Below are 13,944 nucleotides of genomic sequence, written 5' to 3'. Positions count from 1 at the left end.
GAAATTATCCAAAAGTTAAACAGCAGGTCAAACAGAATCTGCTGTTTATATTTTAAAAAAGATTTAAAACAGCACCCTCTGCCCCATCTGAGGTTATATCAAGAGGAAATTTGATAGCTATCTTCCTCCATGCACTAATGAGAGGGTCTTTTTCAATTGTGGGGTAAAAAACTGATTAAAGTTTCTCAAAACAAAAAATGTACCTACTCAGGCCATTAAACAAAAAAGACGCTTTTACTTGCAGCTGAAAGTATTGTCCATTCATGGTTACACCAACTAATTTTCTCATTTTTAAAAAGGTACTCTAGGTATTTCAGTTTTTAGTACAGTACTAAATTCCAGACTGAGCTAGTATGAAAGAGGCCTGTTCTTTGAGGGTACAACTCATCTCACTGCATTAGTTCTTCAGTGCTATACAACATGAAACTTAAGGGGGACAACAGTCTTGCACAAGTCCACTGCACTGAAGAAAATTTCACCTTCAATGGACAGTGGATTTACACTCATTAAAAATGTCAGTATGACTGACTATCTTAGGCATTACAATGAAGACAGTAAAGGTTGTCACTGGGATGTGACAATGTTTCATTGTTTTTAAACACGCGTTTAAAAGCAAACCACTATCTTCAATTTACGGTACAGCAGACACTCAAGAGTAGCAACATATCAGTGTCCTTTCATTATGTTGCTCTTAAGTGGCTGTTGCTCCTAGGGAGGAGAGGGGATGTCAAGAACTCACAAAGAAACAGTAGGGAAAAGCTTTCCAGGAGAAATGTTGCTTGTAAGCAGTGGTTGCTCTGGCTTGTTTGCAGCAACACCTTGTATCTACTGTATCACAACTGCGTCAATGGAAAAAAAAAACCAGTGGAATATCATTATATAATTAGTTTGATCTATTCAGTTATACCAGCCATCAGAAGGGTCTCCAAGACTGACAGGATCAAAATTGCTAATGTAAAAACAACCTCAGTGTGTCTGTCTGTCTCTCTAAAATAAAGCAATAAAAATGGAAAGCCAATATCTTTCTCTGGCACTCAAATTTTAGGCTCAGTGCCATGAGGTGCTGGGGTGAGGGAGGCAAAGAAGAGGAGACTTGACTAAGCCTTCTCCCGAGTTTCTTGAGTAGGTTCACTTTCATTTCAGTGTCTGCACGCTGACAACTGAAGAAGCTGAACTAACGTTGATGTATTTTATTATTTCTAACATGTGGTATTTTAATTAGTTGCAAATATAGCCAGAGTTTGCACTGGAAGCATGTTTTAGAAACCAAAAACCCTACAAGCACTTAACATACTGTAATGATACAGAAAGATGCACAATTTCACGGAATGGAAAAGATGACCGAGAAAATTTAGCATGTGAAGAAGTTGGAAAAAAAGTTTGTTTAGATCGATATCAACTGCATGCAAAGCGAAAGAATGACATTTTTTAATCTTTTAATGCACTATGGACGGTGTTAGGTTTTCTAAATCACACCTCTCTCTACTGTAACATTAAGAGGTTCAGATGCATGTACCTTGCAGAACAGTGATCTTACATTTATTCAATGACTTTCATCAATATAGGTAAGTTATTTAGAAAATGTAGAGAGTAATGAATGTGTCTACCACTAGGGTAAAACACAGCCATCATCAGTAGCCTACACCCTGCATAGCATCCCGTACTTAGAGCCTGACATCCCACACACATGACCTAGCAGGCAGAGCATCATCCCTAATTCCCACACATGGTTTTATGTGACTCCGAGATGGCAGATTGCAACAGGTTTTATAAGCTAAATGGAACTTTCCTAATAGAGGGTTCTGCTTTGGTTAAATCTCCTGGCTTCCCACTCTGTGTTGCAAGTGGGAAGGCATGCTCATCAGGGACCACTGAACCTCATAATAACTAAGGGGTGCTCATGGGCAGGTAGGGGGGTGTAACTGTACATGAACATGGTCAATTTACTTATAGCTGAAGAGGAAGACAGAATGAACCACGTTACTTTGCCTTGGGTCCCACAATAACCTTGTTCTGGATCTGATGGCAACTCTTCAGTAGTGAAAAAACATTGCTTGCCCAAAGATAATCAAAGACCTTACTTAGTCAAGTACTATGGGTAAAATTTTTAAAGATTCCTCAAGAGACTTAAGCACTTATGTCCCACTGAGTGGACTTGCAGAGTCTAATGTTTCACATTGTTTTATTTTTGAAGGCGGTTTTTTTTATATAATTCTACATTTGTAAGTTCAACTTTCATGATAAAGAGATTGCACTACAATACTTGTATTATGTGAATTGAAAAAATACTATTTCTTTAGATTTTTTACAGTGCAAATACTTGCAATCAAAAATATAAAAAGTGAGCCCTGTACATTTCGTATTCTGTGTTGTAACTGAAATCAATATATTTAAAAAATGTAGAAAACATCCAGAAATATTTAAATGATATTCTATTATGGTTTAATCATGCCATTAATTTTTTAAATCGTGCAATTAATTTTTTTAACTGCTTGACAGCTCTAGTTTCTATATATTTGCAGTTAACTACTCTATTTCTACTGTTCTTCTGCAATAGGGACCAAAATGTCATTAAAAAAATAAAAACAAAAACAAAAAACATTTTTCTGCAGACATACTTGAATAAAAAAACTTCAAACAATGAGACACCTGGATAATAGTATCCAAATTAAAGAAGGAAACGATCATACAAATGAGAAGTTGGGGGAAAACTGAAGAAATGTCTCTCTGCTGTTACAATTCCACTAGGTTTCAGAGTAGCAGCCGTGTTAGTCTGTATTCGCAAAAAGAAAAGGAGTACTTCTGGCACCTTAGAGACTAACCAATTTATTTGAGCATAAGCTTTTGTGAGCTACAGCTCACTTCATCGGATGCATACTGTGGAAAATACAGAAGATGTTCTTATACACACAGACCATGAAAAAATGGTTCTCTCCCCCCACCCCACTCTCCTGCTGGTAATAGCTTATCTAAAGTGATCACTCTCCTTACAATGTGTATGATAATCAAAGTGGGCCATTTCCAGCACAAATCCAGGTTTTCTTCCCCCCCCACCAAAAACCCACTCTCCTGTTGGTATGTAGATTCCCTCCTCAGGCCCTGCGCTACCAGCACTCCCAACTACCTTCGAGACACCACTGACTTCCTGAGGAAACTACAATCCATCGGTGATCTTCCTGATAACACCATCCTGGCCACTATGGATGTAGAAGCCCTCTACACCAACATTCCACACAAAGATGGACTACAAGCCATCAAGAACACTATCCCCGATAATGTCACGGCTAACCTGGTGGCTGAACTTTGTGACTTTGTCCTTACCCATAACTATTTTACATTTGGGGACAATGTATACCTTCAGATCAGCGGCACTGCTATGGGTACCCGCATGGCCCCACAGTATGCCAACATTTTTATGGCTGACTTAGAACAACGCTTCCTCAGCTCTCGTCCCCAACACCCCTACTCTACTTGCACTATATTGATGACATCTTCATCATCTGGACCCATGGAAAAGAAGCCCTTGAGGAATTCCACCATGATTTCAACAATTTCCATCCCACCATCAACCTCAGCCTGGACCAGTCCACACAAGAGATCCACTTCCTGAACACTACAGTGCTAATAAACGATGGCCATATAAACACCACCCTATACCGGAAACCTACTGACCGCTATTCCTACCTACATGCCTCCAGCTTTCAGCCTGACCACATCACACGATCCATTGTCTACAGCCAAGCTCTGCGATACAACCGCATTTGCTCCAACTCCTCAGACAGAGACAAACACCTACAAGATTTCTATCAAGCATTCTTACAACTACAATACCCACCTGCAGAAGTGAAGAAACAGATTGATAGAACCAGAAGACTTCCCAGAAGTCACCTACTACAGGACAGGCCTAACAAAGAAAATAACAGAACGCCACTAGCCGTCACCTTTAGCCCCCAACTAAAACCCCTCCAACGCATTATCAAGGATCTACAACCTATCCTGAAGGATGACCCATCACTCTTTCAAATCCTGGGACACAGGCCAGTCCTTGCCTACGGACAGCCCCACAACCTGAAGCGAATACTCACCAGCAACCACACACCACACAACAGAACCACTAACCCAGGAACCTATCCTTGCAACAAAGCCCGTTGCCAACTGTGCCCACATATCATTCAGGCGACACCATCACAGGGCCTAAAAACATCAGCCACACTATCAGAGGCTCGTTCACCTGCACATCTACCAATGTGATATATGCCATCATGTGCCAGAAATGCCCCTCTGCCATGTACATTGGGCAAACTGGACAGTCTCTACGTAAAAGAATAAATGGACACAAATCAGATGTCAAGAATTATAACATTCATAAACCAGTTGGAGAACACTTCAATCTCTCTGGTCACTCGATTTCTGATCTTAAAGTAACTACCCTTCAAAAAAAAAAAAAAACCTTTGAAAACAGACTCCAACGAGAGACTGCTGAATTGGAATTAATTTGCAAATTGGATACAATTAACTTAGGTTTGAATAGAGACTGGGAATGGTTGATTCATTATAAAAAGTAACCTATTTCCCCTTGCTTATTCCTTTCCCCCCCACTGTTCCTCAGACATTCTTATTAAACCCTGGATTTGTGCTGGAAATGGCCCACCTTGATTATCATACACATTGTAAGAAGAGTGATCACTTTAGATAAGCTATTATCAGCAGGAGAGTGGGGTGCGGGGAGAGAAACACTTTTTCATGGTCTGTGTGTATAAAAACATCTTCTGTATTTTCCACAGTTTGCATCCGATGAAGTGAGCTGTAGCTCACGTAAGCTTATGCTCAAATAAATTGGTTAGTCTCTAAGGTGCCACAAATACTCCTTTTCTTTTTGTGGCACCTTAGAGACTTACAAACTTATTAGAGCATAAGCTTTTGTGGGCTACAGCCCACTTCATCGGATGCATAGAATGGAACATATAGTAAGAACACACACACACACACACAGATAAATTGGAAGTTTCCATACAAACTGTGAGAGGCTAGTTAGTTAAGATGAGCTATTATCAGCAGGAGAAAAAACACTTTTGTAGCGATTATCAAGATGGCCCATTTAGACAGTTGACAAGAAGGTGTGAGGATACTTAACTTATAGAAATAGATTCAATATGTGTAATGACCCAGCCACTCACAGTCTCTATTCAAACCCAAGTTAATGGTATCTAGTTTGCATATTAATTCAAGCTCAGCAGTTTCTCCTTGGAGTCTGTTTTTGAAGCTTTTCTGTTGCAAAATTGCCACCCTTAAATCTTTTACTGAGTGGCCAGAGAGGTTGTAGTGTTCTCCGACCGGTTTTAGAATGTTATGATTCCTGATGTCAGATTTGTGTCCATTTATTCTTTTGCTTAGTCTGTCTGGTTTGGCCAATGTACATGGCAGAGGGGCATTGCTGGCACATGACGGCATATATCACATTGGTAGATGTGCGGGTGAACGAGCCCCTGATGGCGTGGCTAATGTGATTAGGTCCTATGATGGTGTCACTTGAATAAATATGTGGACAGAGTTGGCATCGGGCTTTGTTGCAAGGACAGGTTCCTGGGTTAGTGTTTTTGTTCTGTGGTTGCTGGAGAGTATTTGCTTCAGGTTGGGGATCTGAATAGAGACTTGGAGTGGCTGGGTCATTACACATATTGAATCTATTTCCCTAAGTTAAGTATCCTCACACCTTCTTGTGAACTGTCTAAATGGGCCATCTTGATTATCACTACAAAAGTTTCTTTCTCCTGCTGATAATAGCTCATCTTAACTAACTAGCCTCTCACAGTTTGTCTGGCAACTTATCTGTATATGTGTGTGTATATTATATATAATTACACCCACACCCACACCTATCTTCTTACTATATTTTCCATTCTATGCATCCAACGAAGTGAGCTGTAGTCCACGAAAGCTTATGGTCTAATAAATGTGTAGTCTCTAAGATGTCACAAGTACCCCTGTTCTTTTTGCGGATACAGACTAACACGACTGCTACTCCCAAACATAGGAGAGAAAGTTACATAACACTCTGATCTACTTATGGGACTTGGTTTGCAAATCTCACCCTCCCGATACATTTGCAAATACAACCATTAAAAAGCTGCATTTTTTAACATTTTTAAATATATTTGTATTTTTATCCAAAAACGGTGGAGAAAGTTTTGTTCTTTTAATATTTTGAATCTTCAATCAATTCTTCTGTCAAAGAAATAAAGCAAGGAAATGGTTGGAGTCAAAGTTCTTACACAGAACAGTGTGTGTTGACTTAAAAATTTAACGTAATGTTCATTAGACTGAACAAAAATGATCTTTTTGAAAAACTTTTTACAGGGAGTTGATGATCTACGTCCTCGAAAGCCACATAAGTATTAATTATTCAATCAACAATAGTAGCAGAATTAATTCATCATCCCAATGTATTTATCAGAAAAGGTATCCTGGAGTCACAGCAAGAGGAAAGGTGGGGGAGAAAACAGCTCAGAGTTAGAAAGGGAGAAAAGAAAAGAAATCCATGTTTACTATTCACATACCAGGAAAAAAAAAAATACACACAAAGGCAGTTATGGTACTGGTTGGATTTAATGAGCTTACCAATAGGAGTGGGAGGCTCACAAAACCAAGTATTAGAAAAGCCTATTACCATCTTAAAAATAAGATAATGTGCTTTCATGGCAAGGTGCGAATATTGTACAGTGAATCTAAAACAGTTTTGGTTCTTCCACCCTTTGGAGCCATTACAGTATATACACAATTGTATGAGAATCCAGTTGATAGTGTCAGGTCTGCGTGCTGATGAACAGGATAAAATATGACTGAAACAGTCATGGTTCTTCCTAGGACACTACAATAGCACTATCAAAATAATCTCGTTAGTATATACTACAAATTAAGCATGCTATTCTCACTGTGACCTAATCCAAGTTCAGTGCACACTCTTTTAATGTAAAAAAGTTTAATGAAGTTAATAGCAAATATTGCTATAATTACAAAATTCATTTACTTAACCTTCATGTAGTCATTTTCAGATAATTTATGCCGTGAGCTATTGGAAATAAACAAGACATAGTTCAATTTCTCTCATAGAAACTCCACCCAAAAGGAGACTCATCCAAAAATCGGGGCACCTTATTCATACGCAGATCTATCAAATGAATAGTACAACTTCAAACTCCTACCACACGAATTACACTTTCAACAACTTCCGCCCTCTGCCAATTCTGTTCAGATTACAGTATGCTGAGAAGATTAAGCCTATTTCAGACCCTGGAGCAATGGGGCATTTCAAAAGGAAAAGGCCCATATGAAGAATGCTCTACCAGCAACCCTCTCTCCTTTTCATAAACGAGGTTGATCAAAATGCAAGGCCTCTGTTGAAATTCCCCCATCCCTCTTCATTCCCCTTCCATGTTTTCAACGCCAGGCAGATGTAAAAATAAATCACTAATCTGACATTCACTCCCCCTTTGGATAAACTTTTGTCGAGCAACCGTTGGAGACATCGGCCTGCAGTTTAACTTTCAGAAGCACTGGAGCCACCCTCCCAAGTCTCCAAAATCGAGGCCGTTCAGGAGCCAGGGGGAGGGTGGCCCAGCTCCGTTGGGCGAGGACGACCTACGTGCCAAGCACTCGGCCGCCGGGGCACGAGAGGGGATCAAGGTTAAGCGCTGCGGAGCCGCTCCGCTGAGGTCTCCGAGCGGCCCCACCCTCGCGGAAGCTGCGGATTACCCACCCCCGGAGCCCCATACAGCGCCCCCAACAAGCCGGGCTCCCCGGCGCCCCTCGCCGCGTCCCGCGGCAGCGCCCCGGCCGCCAGACAGCACATCAACGACACTGACCCAGGCCGGCTCCGCCGCGACAGGCACCCCCACGGGGCCGGCTCCCCCACCCCGCCCGGCCGGCTCCCCCCAGCATGGGGCGGGAGCTCCACGTCCCTCCACACCCGGGGCAGAGAGAGGCTCGGGCAGGGGCCGAGTTCCCCGGCTCCGGCCACAGGCCCCGCAGCCGGGGAAGTGGCCGCTGCAAGCTCCCCCCGCCCCCCGCGCCGGCCCCGCAGACCCGCCTGGGCCGCGGCGGAAGGAGCCGGGCCGCTCACTCACCACTTGGTAGCGGCTGGCGGGCTGGTGGTGATCCATCCCGGCCGCCCGCGGGGACAGAGCGGCGGCGCGGCCCAACCCGGCTCCTCCTCGCCCGCTCTCGCCTCGCGGCTACCGCCCTGGTTCCCTGCGGCCGGGCCCTGCCTTCCCCCTCCGGCTGCGGCTGCCTCTCAAGCGGAGCCGGCCCCCTCGCTCCGTCACCACCGCCCCACCCGCCTTCCGGGGGCGGGGCGCGACAGCCACTTCCCTGCGGAGGAGCACGGCGGTGAGAGCGCCGCCACCCCCCTCCGTGACGCACATAATAAAGGGGGGCGGGGAAGGACGCACGTCGGCCCCGGCCTCCTGTGTTACACACCACCTACTCTGAAACCAACACACCTCTGCCCCTCACACCCACCCTGTGTCCCTCCCCGTCCCCTACACACCCCTGTTCCCCCCTGTCACACACACACTGCTGGGCCTTAGGCCAGCTCCCTACACACGCCTGTTCAAGCACAGACAGCCCTCTGCCCCTTGCAGAGGCCAGCCCCCTCCACACAGATGCATACATCAGTGCCCCTCACAGCCCAGCCCTTTACACACACACACCTGTGTCACAGGCACACAGACCAGCTCCTTACTGTGCTTCTCAGCCCAGCTCCCTACATGTACACATCTGTACCCTTCACATACAGGGTGACCAGACAGCAAGTGTGAAAAATCAGGACAGCAGGGGGTAATAGGAGCCTATATAAGAAAAAGCTCCCAAAATGGGACTGTCCCTATAAAATCAGGACATCTGGTCACCCTATTCACATACATCAGTGGCCTATATACACACAAACCCAGCCCTCTGTCACACACACACACTTGCTTTGTGGTTTCTGAGCCTTTGGTTTATACTGGGATTGCTTGAATTTTTATTTCCTGCAATCATGAGGGCATACCTTTTTTAGAAAAATGAAAGCTGAGATGTTCACGTACGGGTGCTGGGGCTTTAAGAAAGACACCAGTTATTGTGACGGTCATGGCTAGAGTTGGCAAGGTTGCAAATACGTGTGCTGCACTGTGAGTCATGCGGCATGGCATGCCGAGACTCATCCTATAGCCCAGCCATCCCCAGTCCTTTTCATAACAGTCACACCCATGTGGCACCCCCTTCTTAACTAGGGTTGCTACCTTTTCCAAGGCTTTGGGGAGGAGGGGGAAGAGATGTCCTGTAAAATCTGTAAAGGTACTCAGTACATACTGCCAGCTGTCCAGTTTTATGGGCTCAGGAGCAGCATGGATGTCCTATTTTTTGGAACCTCAGAGGTGGCAACCCTACTTTTCACAGGTGCTGACTTTCTAAAGTGCTGAGGAGTACTTGAGCCACAGCTCTGCCCCAGGTCCTGCCCCTCACTCCCCTCCCCCCAAGACCCCACCCCTCTTCCCACCCCCGCCCAGCCTCTTCACTCCCAGTTCCGCCCCCTCTCCCAAGCACGGCTGCATCCTCGCTCCTCCGCCCTAGAGCCTCCTGCATGCCACAAAACAGCTGATCGTGCAGGTGGGAGGCATTGGGAGGGGGTCAGGGAAAGCTAATAGGGGGGCTGACAGTGGGTGCTCAGCACTCACCATTTTTTCACACCCCTATATCTCATGCAGATGGGCTCCTGGATCTTGTGTAGTCATTCACACCTGTACAACACCATCCTAACAGAATTTTCCATTCACAGATGCTACCTACCACATTCAAACACCTTTTCCCACAGGGGTAAATGACTACACAAAGTGTGAAACAATGGAAAATTAAGCCTTTTCCCTCTTGTAGAGAAAAGATTTCTCTTGCACATACCCGCATGCATTCACCTTGACCATGTCAACCGAGAACCATTTCTAATATCAGTTGTGGAGAAAACATGTTGGACTGACCTGGGCAAATATGATTAATTTTTATGGTGTAGGCCCAGTTGCATAAAATCATTGTTTTTAATTACAGCCACTTGCTGACCTTAATCATTAAACTTGAATTATGGAAAGCTAAATTCGTAACTACCAAATTGGAAAGTTAGATATTGGGACATTAGTGGAGAAAAATAGGGACTTCCCTTTTAATTCTAGTATTATGCACTGGTCTAAAGACTCTATAGAGGGACAGAGATGAAAAATAATAGGGACTGTCTCTCACGAATACTTGGTGCCCATGTTAATATTTTAAGTGGGAGATTTTCACAGGTTATGTCTACACTAGAGATCTTACAGCAGCACAGCTGTATCAATGCAGCTGCACCGCTGTAAGATCTCTCATGTAGCCATTCTATGCTGACGAGCTCTCCTGTCAACATAATAAGCCACCCTGCAATGAGCGGCGATAGCTATGCCAGCAGCAGAAGCTCTCCTGCTGATATAGCACTGTGCACACTACCACTTATGCCGACGAAACTTATGTTGCTCAGGGGGGGTGTTTTTTTTCCAAACACCCCCTGCCCACCCGAGCAACAAATTTTGCCAACATAAGTGGTAGTGTAGACATGGGCAAAGACACAAAAGGACAGATGCCCAACTACCATTGAGTCTTAATCAAGGCCATATCTGCCCTTCATGCCTTTAAAAAAAAATCTCACCATAAAGCAGTAGTTCTCAACTTTTTCCATACTATGACGACTGCACGTTAGAACAGAAGATATTTTGAAACAATTTTCCCATCCAGCCATAATGAAAATGGAGGGTGATCGTGATCTCCAGGCCAAGAACCTGTGCATAAATAAATTCCTCTTACATTGTCACATCAAGTTATTACCACCTATTCTATTGTTTGTGGTAGTCCTCATTCAGGAACTTTGTCATTCATCAGGGGCCTTAACAGCATGAAAATGAAGTTGAGACTAGAGTATAGTTTAGAAATTGGCTAATGAGCTTATTTTCCTATCAGGATGTTCTTCTCCTTCCTCTTGACTTCCATGCGTAACGAGGATTTCTGTGTTTAACTACTCTAGCCTAAGAGAAAGATTTAGTACTAAAGGTCATGTTATTGACTTTATGAATAGTGTATACAGACTAGTGTTTTGAGTTTAGTGATTTGACTGTCAAATCACTGAACTACACTACCAAATGTCACAGGGAAGGGCTATTCAGTTTAGGTTTAAGGTTCAATATCTCCTGCCTCTGTGCCATTAGAAGCACGCTTTATGGAAAGGAGTTTTACGTGTTCTAATGGGAAATTTAACATGGTTGGAATTATTAATGTTTGAAATTATTAATACAAGAAATCAAACACCAATTTAACCATAAATTTATTTATTAAATCCAAATGGTATTTTATGCAATTTGCTGTAAACATGCCTTAACTAATAAGCAATTTACTACATCCAAACAGTAACAAAAAACATCTATAAACATTTGATCAAGATACTTACAAACGGCTAAACGCAGTGGTACTTAGACCCATATTGGTCAGCTCCAACATACTCAAGCAGGTATTAACAATGAGCTCTTTAAGAGTTTAATTTTTATACTCTTTAAAAAAAGAGAGATATAATTGCCATTACTGTCTTCAACTAAAAACCAATTTGAGACGGTTCACCCTTATTTCTAGTCTTAATCCAGATAAGATTTACAACCTCCTTTCTTCCCAATGCCTTTCCTCCTTATTTCTTCCCCTCCCTGTTTCTGACCAACATCTTTTTTATTGCACCTGGCTTCATATAGGAGATAACACTGGTCTGTGGGGTGGGAAGATCCATGTTGGTTCCTTTTAAGAAAGATAAAAATTTTTGTCTTATTGAAAATCATCTGCAGTCACCCCTATTAGTCAAAGGCCTTTTTTTTTTTTTTTTTTAGAAACTTCCCCTTATTTCATTAGTTATTCTTTGAACCAGACATCATCCCCAATTCATTTCTTCTGGCCTCATCACTTATTTTCAAGGCCTTCTTTCTACTTGCTGATCAGGGCCTTTCTTTACAACACATTTTTTCAACCAAACTTAAACTAACTTTAATTCTTATCTGGGCTGGAAGATATCAGACTAACTTGGTGGGTATTTATATTTAAAAATATTGTGGTTAATTTTATATGTAGTTTAAATTTATTATGGAATGTCAATAGCCACTCCATGGAGAAGATCAGAGCGAGCTTCCCATTATAGGGTTGATTTGTTTCCCTTAACTTCTCTAAAAGAAAGCACTGTTCCAGACATTTGTAACTTTTACATCTTGCCCCAGCATAGGATTCTTCTGGGATGTCTGATTTTAAAAATAAAAAACAGAAGAGGAGTTTTAAACTGATGTTTTGAAAATTGCATCTGAACTTGGCTTTTGACATTTTTTCTAACTCTTTTGTAAGCCTGTCAAGTGAGTAACAGTGTGATTAATCATGATTTTTTTAATAGAATACCATTTATTTAAAATATTTGTGGACGTTTTCTACATTTTCAAATATAATTATTTCAATTACAACACAGAATACAAAGTGTACAGTGCTCACTTTATATTTATTTTTGATTATAAGTATTAGCACTGTAAAAAAAAAGTATTTTTCAATTCACCCAATACAACTACTGAGTACAATCTCTTTATCATGAAAGTTGAACTTACAAATGTAGACTTATGTACCAAAAAACTGCATTCAAAAATAAAACAATGTAAAATTTTAGAGCCTACACTCAGTCCTACTTCTTGTTCAGCCAATTGCTCAGACAACCAAATTTTGTTGTGTATTTGGTTGTCATGGTAATAGAATCTTGTTGCTCTGGCAACTGAGTTCGATTATTAGGGGATAGCCCAGCCAGTTTTGGCTGGTTTGATCAGTTCAATGTGTGGCAATAAATGGCTGCTTTTAAGGTTCATAGCTCTGTCTCAAGTGATTTCTTTCTAAAACTGCTGCCCCCAAGGATACAACAAAGTGGCGACAAGGGTGGGATTCCTGTGCTGCCCCAGCAACAGAAGGTAGAAGAAGTCAAGGTACAAAAAACCAAACTTTTTGCTGTTGGAAGGGGGTGAGAACTGGCTTGTTTGCATTGACTGTGCAAACTGAAACTAAAACCATGGCTACACTTACAGGGCGACTGGAACCTTTTGAGGAGACTGTAGTGCAACGGCACGTATATACACTGAACGTTTTGTTGTTGCAAGTGACATTACAGAAGAGAAGAAGGTGCCAATATTCTTAAGTGTTGTAGGGGCTAAGACCTACTCCCTGCTATGCAGCTTACTACACCCTGTTAAGCCCGAGACCAAATTTTACAGTGACATTGTGGAAATCATGGGGTCCCATTTTTCTCCAAAACCATTGGTAATTGCTGAAAGATATAGGTTCCACAAAAGAGACCAAAAAGACGACAAAACAGTTGTACAATTTGTAGCAACTTTGAAAAAGCTTGTGGAACACTGTAAATTTAAGGAGATATTAAATGATGCCCTACGTAACAGGTTAGGGTGTGGCCTGCACAGTGAAGCTATACAGAAGCACCTATTGACAGAGGCACAGCTTACCTTACAGAAGGCTGTTGATATTGCAGTCTCCATGGAACTGGCAACAAAGGAGGCACAATCCATCAGTGCATCCCCTAGAGTGCATAAGGTGTCAGAAGAACCTACCCACAAAACTGTGTGGAGTCAGGAATGTTACCGCTGTGGTAAGCCAGGTCACCATTCATCAGAATGCTGGTGTAAGGACCTGGTGTGTCGACCCTGTGGCAAAAAGGGACACATTGAGTGTGCCTGTAAACAAAGGAAAAAGAGGCCTGTTGTCTGGCTGACCAAAAAGGGAAATCTGCATACCCTAGAGCAGACCCAGGATGAACAAGAGGAAGAGCCACTCCACATTTTGTCTTTGGCAATGAATACTGGGTAACCCTGTTGTTGGATG

At 42.6% G+C, this 13,944-nt stretch overlaps 1 protein-coding gene across 3 annotated transcripts in view; it reads right to left on the bottom strand.

The window, feature by feature from the left end:
• The window catches only part of NDFIP2 (Nedd4 family interacting protein 2), a 66,701-nt gene extending 58,347 nt beyond the window's left edge, over window positions 1-8,354 (bottom strand). Inside the window, exon 1 of one of the 3 annotated variants that reach the window (XM_084652563.1) lies at window positions 8,124-8,354. In XM_084652563.1, coding sequence (XP_084508689.1) covers window positions 8,124-8,159 — 36 coding nt within the window. In that variant the 5' untranslated portion in view covers window positions 8,160-8,354. The remainder of the gene's footprint in view (window positions 1-8,123) is intronic. The other 2 variants (XM_084652562.1, XM_084652564.1) reach the window with 2 other exon arrangements.
• Window positions 8,355-13,944: the final 5,590 nt, after the last annotated feature.

The sequence above is a fragment of the Lepidochelys olivacea genome, assembly GCF_965140295.1.
Source record: "Lepidochelys olivacea isolate rLepOli2 genome assembly, chromosome: 1".
In the NCBI taxonomy this organism is placed as follows: Eukaryota; Metazoa; Chordata; order Testudines; family Cheloniidae; genus Lepidochelys; species Lepidochelys olivacea.
Note: the sequence above shows the minus strand (reverse complement) of the source record. Positions and strands in the feature narration are given on the sequence as shown.